The sequence below is a fragment of the Octopus sinensis genome, unplaced genomic scaffold (genome assembly GCF_006345805.1).
Source record: "Octopus sinensis unplaced genomic scaffold, ASM634580v1 Contig04405, whole genome shotgun sequence".
NCBI classification, from domain to species: Eukaryota; Metazoa; Mollusca; class Cephalopoda; order Octopoda; family Octopodidae; genus Octopus; species Octopus sinensis.
The window spans coordinates 2,501-10,749 of NW_021827421.1; the positions used below are offsets into that span (position 1 = coordinate 2,501).

Genomic DNA, 8,249 nt, shown 5'->3' on the forward strand with positions numbered 1-8,249 from the left:
TAATATTTATTCCGACGCATTTTGTGATGTCAGGCGCGAAAATACCTTAAGCTAAGCTTGAAAGCAATGAAGTCATAAAAGAATCATCCATAACTTTCAGTAAGCAACATTTATTAAACGTTATTACTGTTATTACTGTTATTTCTTTATTTTCTGCAAACAAAATGCACAAATAAGCTACACGTTTGCATTATGTTATATATACAATAATAATAAAGGACGTTACCGTATACATTTTTACAAACCGAGGACATTATATAGACCTCCTTGACTCAAGTTAGAGAAGGGGTGCATATTATAAACAAGGTTTAGGTTTTTCAGAGGTACAGCCCCCTAAAGTTCCCTGCGTATTATACTCAAGGGCGGACTATACTCGAGGATTTACGGTATATATATACCTATGTGATGAGGGTGCATGACTCATTGGTTGGGATGTTGCACTCGCGTTCTAGCAATCGAGATTTCAATTCCTAGACCGGGTGGTGTGTTGTGTTATTGAGTAATGGCATTTCATTTCAAGTTGCCGCCCGATTACTTTGTCATCTGACGCGTACTACACCGTACACCTGTTGATTTGATGGAACGAGCGAACTAACGTGTTGCAGGAACATTTGACGACAATAACAAATCATGTGTGCTGGTCATTCGGCAACAGCTGAAAACGCATACGGCGTCTTCGATGAGAGAGTCCATCATACCTACAATACGTTGATAGAGAAGCGGCAAGCTGGCAGAAACGTTTGCACGCTGGGCGAAATGCTTAGCGGTATTTTGACTGCCACTATGTTCTGAGTTCAAATTCCGCCGAGGTCGACTATGCTCTTCATCCTTTCGGGCTTGATAAATTAATTACCAGTTACGCACTAGAGTAGATGTAATCGACTTAATCCGTTTGTCTGTCCTTGTTTGTCCGCTCTGTGTTTAGCCCCTTGTGGGTAGAAAAGAAATAGGTATTTCGTCTACCGCTACGTTCTGAGTTCAAATTCCGTCGAGGTCGACTTTGCCTTTCATCCTTTCGGGGTCGATAAATTGAGTACCAGTTGCGCACTGGAGCGATCTAATCGACTTAATCCCTTTGTCTGTCCTTGTTTGTCCCCTCTGTGTTTAGCCTCTTGTAGGCAATAAAGAGATAAGAAAGTAAATACCTCTCCTTCGAGGGATGAAGAGTAAAATACACCAAGCTAATATTTGATCTCAGAGCGTAAGGAAGCCAAATGAATATTACCAAATACGACTCTCTAACGTTTCGGCTAATCAACCGCACCTATTGTATAGTTTCTTGTTAACGCCTTATTTTCTTTCTCACACAATTCTATTTTCACGTATAAGATCTCTCACACGTTTTATCTCTCTCTTTCTTCCTCTCTTTCTCTCACACTCACACACACGCCCATGCACACACACACACTCACACACACACACATACATAGACACCCCGACGTATGCCCTCACGCTTACACACACATACACACATACATACACACACAAATACACACATACGCACGGATACAAGCACACACTCTTTGTATATCCTCTAGCGTGTTTCTTTTTTCACACACACGCTTACATATACACAGACACTTGCAAATGCATATACGCTACAAGAATACATGCCTGGACACACACACACACACACATACACACAAAGACATACAGAGATACACTTTGTGACTCACATTTAATTTACGCACGCATTATTTCATACTCTGGCTTTCATTCCCTAATTATACGCGCGCGCAAAAATCTCACAGTCCGTCGATCTGTCTGTGTGTCTCTGTCTATCTGTCTATCTGTCTATCTCTCTTTGTTTCTCTCTCTCTCTCTCTCTCTTCTCTCTCTCTCTCTCACACACACACACACACACACACACATATATTCACTTTCTGATGTCGACACACTCATACACGCGCAGAATCTTCTTTTCCTCCTTTCTCTTTTTACCTTCAAACCTTTTCTCTTTATTCGATTCTTTCACATGCAATGTGAGAATAATGTACTCAATACATAAATTAGAGTATACACATTGTTAGTTCCTATCCTAACCGTAACTCTAAGTGTCACAGATCCGATTACTCTAACTTGCAGAATGACTGTACAGTCACCCCCCTCCGCACACACAAACACACCTTTTCTCAGTAGTACTACAAACCGGAGCTTCAGTGGTAAACCAAACTGACCACTTATAGTACATACCTATATAGGAAATTGTATACATAATCATGTGATGCACTTGGTGTGTGTGTGTGCGTGTGTGTGTGTGTGTGTGTGCTTGTGTATATATTTGTTTGTGTAGGAAGCTCTTACATGCAGGTTCAGTTAAAAAAGCTTTCGTTCTATTGCATCAGCCTGCATCTATCTATCTATTTATCTATCTATCTATCTATCTATCTATCTATCTATCTATCTATCTATCTATCTATCTATCTATCTATCTATCTATCTATCTATCTATCTGTATGCATGTATGTTTGTCTGTCTGTCTGTATGTATGTTTATATATATATATATATGTATATATATATATATGAGTGTGTGTGTGTGTCACATATGTCATATATATGTCGTATGACCTGACACACACACACACACACACACACACACACACACACACACACACACACACATATATATATATATATATATATATATCAGGAAAGTTAGAGGTTGGGAATCCAACCAACTAAGGGATAATATCTTTCCAATATACTGCTGGTAGAATACCCAATTATTAATACACAAGTGTTTTTTATTGCATTGCAATTACATTACCTAGTGTCTAAATGGGTGGAGGTAAAGAGATATTTTACTATCAATATATCAATATATCATAAAGTTATTACAGTTTTATCAAAACTAATCTGTATACACACGAGGAACGTATATATGCATATGCACACATACACATACGCACAAATATATATATACATATATATATCTTCCATTTAAACTTACTAATATGTACATACGTATTATATGTTTTGGAATGTAGGATAATTCGCAGACTAATTCATATTTATATATATAGAAAGAAGCGTGCTAAACTTTCTTCTCCGTTGTTTATTATTATTGCAGTAGTTTAAATCTGTAAAATTACTAACCTTATAACTTTCAAAAATATCTGTTTATATATTATATTCTATATTCTATATTCTATATACTATATACTATATTATATCTATTGTGAATAACAGAATGCATCTAATATTAATAATATTAGTAATAACTGATTATTGTATATGCTTACAAATGCAAATATGTATGTATATTTCAGTATATATATAGGTATTTATGTATATCTATATGTATAACTATATATATAAATATTCAAATGTGTGTGTATTTCATTTATTTTATATTTATATTTATATTTTTTTATAACTCAACATTGTCTACTTTATAATCTCTGACGAAGCCTAGAGATATACCCAAGTACCTCATTTTCATCTACCTATTACTTCACTCCACTTGAGTAATAAAGGTAGAATGAGGTATTTTTACCTCTTGGCTGAAACAGCTGTAAGTTATTTTCCCAATTTATATTCATGTTTGTTATTTTATAATAATTACTGGTATCCTTATATATAACTATATTTTATATCTTATATGTAAAGCATAATATGTTATATGTATGTATATTTTTGTAATTATCAGTTTAGTAAATAAATAAATAAGTTAACATAATATAATGTCCGAAAGTTGATGAACCGCCTATTGATCCCCTCCATTTTCTTATTGCTATATATATTATATATATTATTCATTATAATAATAGTCAAGTCATGTTGCCTACGCGCGTTTCGGTTTTAATTACTTAAATTCATACTGTGAAATTAAATTGCATTGTGAATTCTAAAAAGCAAATCCTTCGTCAAGTCAAGAGTTTATGAAAGTAAAAATATTTTTCACGCATCCTCAACGGATACAGAGTTCATTCCAACTGAATTGTAGTCTGTGCGCCTTGGATTCCGTTCTAAAAAAACCCAAAAAACTAGAGTTTGATTTTGACCACTAGACATGTGATACGCATAGTTCAGCAGAACTAGGTCGTGTTATTATCCACCCTTTTAGACAGCTTTTTTACAAGCTGGTCATTTATCATTATCTCTAAAACACATTTCTCATTAACTATATAGGTTTATATTACCTACCACTTTGTACTATCTATCATATTCACAATATATTTGATAGTTCTTATTTATTGGTAAACTATAAATCTGGATATGTACTTATTTATTCTTTTACTTATTCATTTTTGTTTATTCTTATTGTAAGAAGTCATATTAGTTGTTATTAATATAAATTATTGATTTAGATATATTACTTGATAGTTTAGGGTCGTACGTATACTTGTCTACTTATTTAATGGTATAGGTATATGATTCTTATTTACTATGTAGATAGTGTTTTATCTAAATTTATTTTGTTACAAAGAAAGTATTTTTAGCTTTAGTAACTTAGGTATTGTATTATTCATTCAGTGTTTATTTAGATTAAATTAATTTAAATTCAATAAGTACTAATATAAATCTTTTGACTTTACGAATAGACAAGAAATCCTTTTTCCTCCTATTAATAGTATAATTTATTTAGATATGTTACTTGATGGTTGGGGTTCCTACATTATTCGCCAATCTAATTAATAGTGTAGAGCAGGGGTCTCCAAAGTTTTCCAGCGGAGGGCCACATTGCTGAATTTTTAAAGCTACGGGGGCCAAGGTTCTAAATTATTTATTTTACCAAAATAATATAAATAAATAGTGAATTAATAATTAAAAAAGGTTATTTATTCAGTACATAATCACAATGTATATAATATCAGTAACAATTAACATGTTTTTTTAACTTTGATCAATAGGGGAAACATGAAATTGTTTCATTTCTGACAAAATTTTGTCCAACTGAGGTTCAAAATGAGTGGTTCCAATAACAAGCAATGCATTTAAATGTTCATCAGACATTGTGATCTGTAGCAGGATTTTGTGTATTTCATCTTTGAAAAAGTCTTCTCACACAAATATGTGGTGCCAAAAACTGAAATGAATTCACAAACACAGGCTAAACCTTAAATGAAGAAATTGGTCGGATGGAAGGCATTTGTAGAATTCAATCAAATTTCCCTCTTTATATTTGTCCTTCAGGATGTCATTGGATTGCAAATCAATAACTTCCATTTGTAACTCAGAAGGAAGTCTCCAATAACAGAGTTAAATGGATTTTCAAAAATTCTTAGTTTTGAAGAACATGCATCAAGATCAGAAAAACGTTCTTCAAACTGTTGTTTCAAAGCTAAAATGATATCTTGAGTAAACAAGTTTGGAAATGGAGTGGCAGCTTCCTGTCTATATTTGTCACATATCGTGAAAAATGAGTAAAGCAGCTTCTTGTTAACTGACTTTCAAATAGTATTAATTTCTTACGAAAAGCTTTCACCTTTGAGTACAAATCACAGATGAGTGAAGTTTCACCTTGTATCCGTAGGTTGAAATCATTGAGATGCATAGTTAAATCGGCTGAAAATGCTAATTTCCAGAGCCATTCACTGTCTTTGAGCAACACCTGTGAATGGTTTTTCTCATTTAAAAATATTTCAATTTCAGTTCGAAGCTCAAAAAATCTAGCCAGAATTTTTCCATAGCTAAGCCATCTTACTGAAGTATAGTAAGGTAGGTCTGGAAACTCAGCATTCATTTCCTCCAAGAAATCACGAAATTGGCGATGTTTGAGTCCATGAGATCTTATGTAGTTAACAGTGGAAATCACAGGATCTAATACAGATGATAAATCAAGATGCTTTCCACACAGTGCTTGCTGATGAAGAATACAATGCAATACCAAAGGTTTCAATCCCCGGAATTCTCAATTACTTTGTTAATAATTTGCCCAACTAAGCCCTTTTTGGTTCCACACATATTTCTGCCACCATCTGTTGTTATGCATTTTAGTTTTTTCCATTCCAAATTATACTCAGCCACTGACTTTTCCACTTCTCTAAAAATATCTATGCCTGTTGTTGTTCCATGCATGCTGTGCACAGATACAAGTTCCTCAGTAATCTCAAAATTGGCATTTATTCCTCTGATGAACAATAACAATTGGGATGTGTCTGATACATCAATTGACTCATCAAGTGCAACAGAAAAGCATACAAACAAACTGCTGGCTTTGTCTTTTAGCTGTGATTTAATATTTCTTTCAATATGTTCAACCCTACGAGCAACAGTGTTCGCAGAAAGACTAATTGCGGAAATAATCAAATCTACGTTTTCTGGACACATTTCCTTAGCTACCTCATTCAAGCACTTTTTAATAAGTTCACCATCTGTAATGGCTTACCTTTCTTCGCCAAAAGGTTAGCAACATGGAAGCTTGCTCTTGTTGCTCTCTCTTTTTCTACAGCCTTCTTCTTGAAAACAAACTGCATTGATGATAAATTCTTCTTTAATTTGTCAAATTTCTCTTTACGTAGCTGTCCAATGAATTGGTAGTACTGTGATGAATGCTTTTTTTCATAATGTCTCCGAATGTTGTACTCTTTAAGTACTGCAATTGTGTCGGTGCATATAACGCATAGTGCCTTGTTGTTTGACTCTATGACAAAATAGTCTATGTTCCATTGTTCCTTAAAAACTCTACACTCAGAGTCGATTTTTCGTTTTCTTCCTTGAGCTAACATTTTTACCATGGGTCGACAGATTTTGCTCGACGATATGTAAAAGGACGAAACAAGTAAAAACAATATTCACAGGTCACTCGATACGTGCATTCACTTCGGCAGCGACGACGACGACAATGACTCACACTTGTGCACAACGAAAACGCCAAGTCTGTGCTGACTGACGGAATGCGCATCGAACTTTACTCCACGCTGATTGGCGACTGCACCAGGATTAGAAACCACCACACACGTCAGGCTCAACCCTCTCTATTCATCGCTCGTGAGATGTAGGTAACATCGATAAATCGATATTTGTCTTCTTTTATTATACTAGGCACGGGACTTTTATTAACGTCATACTTGTCGTATCTGCTCTCTCGACAGTTGACGGAATAGGTTGACTTTTCTGCGCACATCAATAAAGCTAGAAATTGAATCTCTGCTTCATTGTAAGCAGCACCATCCATCTCACTGACAATCGCCTATTATCTAAGATGAATGATAGGTAGCTCCATAGCGAAGTTAATTCATTTTATGGTGGTTCTGATGGGTCAGTTAAAACGGGGGGAGTGGAAAAGAACCTATATTTACACTAAAGTTTAGTGTATAAATTTTTAATTCGCCGGCGCAATTTAAGACATTAATTGATGGCAAATCAATTAGTCGTCTTGCGTCTATTTGCTGTACTATATTTGTCAAACGTATTAAAAGGGGTGTAAGTATATATTTTTTTGTATGATTTCGGCAAGGCTTGTTTTTCGACATTTGTTTTATAATTTTGGAGGACAGCTCGGCGGGCCGGATTAAAAACCTTGGCGGGCCGAATCCGGCCCGCGGGCCGTACTTTGGAGACCCCTGGTCTAGAGGTACAATTCTTAGGTAGCATACATATGGTGTTTGATTCTTTAAAATTACTTAAAAATAACGAAAGTATATTTTACTTCAATAATTATTCCTATGTATAACTGTAGTCATCACTCAGCTTCTATTTAATTATATTCATTTCAATTTATTAAAATTTTTGAATGTATACTTAATCCTATGCACACAGTAAAAACCTCTTTCTCTCTTATTGTTTAATAATTTGTATTTTGATGTAAGAATTTGATGAAGTTCCTCTACACAGAGTTCACATCATTTGTTCCCAATGCTATAAAATTTTGCCCAGCTAATTATTTCCCACCTAAGTGTATATTTCCTATTTTAATCCTTAATTGTCCAAGTTAGTTTACTAAGACTAACGCTTGCTTCTTTTCGTCTATACCTAAAGGTGTTTTCATGGTTCACAACCCTTTTTTAAATATACTTTTCAGTAGAAACTATATAGTAGTAATCCTTACCTTCTGAAGTTACCTTACACTCATGTATAACACCTTTTTTTCTACAAAAATTCCTAAATGGACATCGACCATCCTTCGTAAAACCACAGATTGTATTTCAAGGATCATTTGTTGTTTCCTTACCTGATATGGTCCGCTTGTATACTATGTCTTCTGAGTGCTCTCTAGTACCGGTGGCCAATTCCCCATACAGGAGATCTTTTGGGATCTTTCCGTCCGGGATGGGATATACATAACCGAACCAGCACAAACTA

The 8,249-nt window shown here is 34.6% G+C and overlaps 1 protein-coding gene across 1 annotated transcript; it reads right to left on the reverse strand.

Annotated features, from left to right (window-relative positions):
- Positions 1-5,134: 5,134 nt before the first annotated feature.
- On the reverse strand, positions 5,135-6,275 carry LOC115227533 (general transcription factor II-I repeat domain-containing protein 2-like). Its single transcript, XM_029798331.1, has 3 exons — positions 5,865-6,275; positions 5,394-5,808; positions 5,135-5,286 (listed from the first exon to the last, which is right to left on the reverse strand). The coding sequence occupies exons 1-3, from the start codon at positions 6,273-6,275 to the stop codon at positions 5,135-5,137; spliced, it is 978 nt and encodes a 325-aa protein (XP_029654191.1).
- Positions 6,276-8,249: the final 1,974 nt, after the last annotated feature.

Coding starts and splice junctions, on each gene's coding strand:
- LOC115227533 (XM_029798331.1), bottom strand. CDS start 6,275: ATGTGTCCAGAAAACGTAGATTTGATTATTTCCGCAATTAGTCTTTCT. Junction 5,809..5,864: donor TTGGGCAAATTATTAACAAA/GTAATTGAGAAT, acceptor ATTCTTCATCAG/CAAGCACTGTGTGGAAAGCA. Junction 5,287..5,393: donor GAAATTAATACTATTTGAAA/GTCAGTTAACAA, acceptor ATATCATTTTAG/CTTTGAAACAACAGTTTGAA.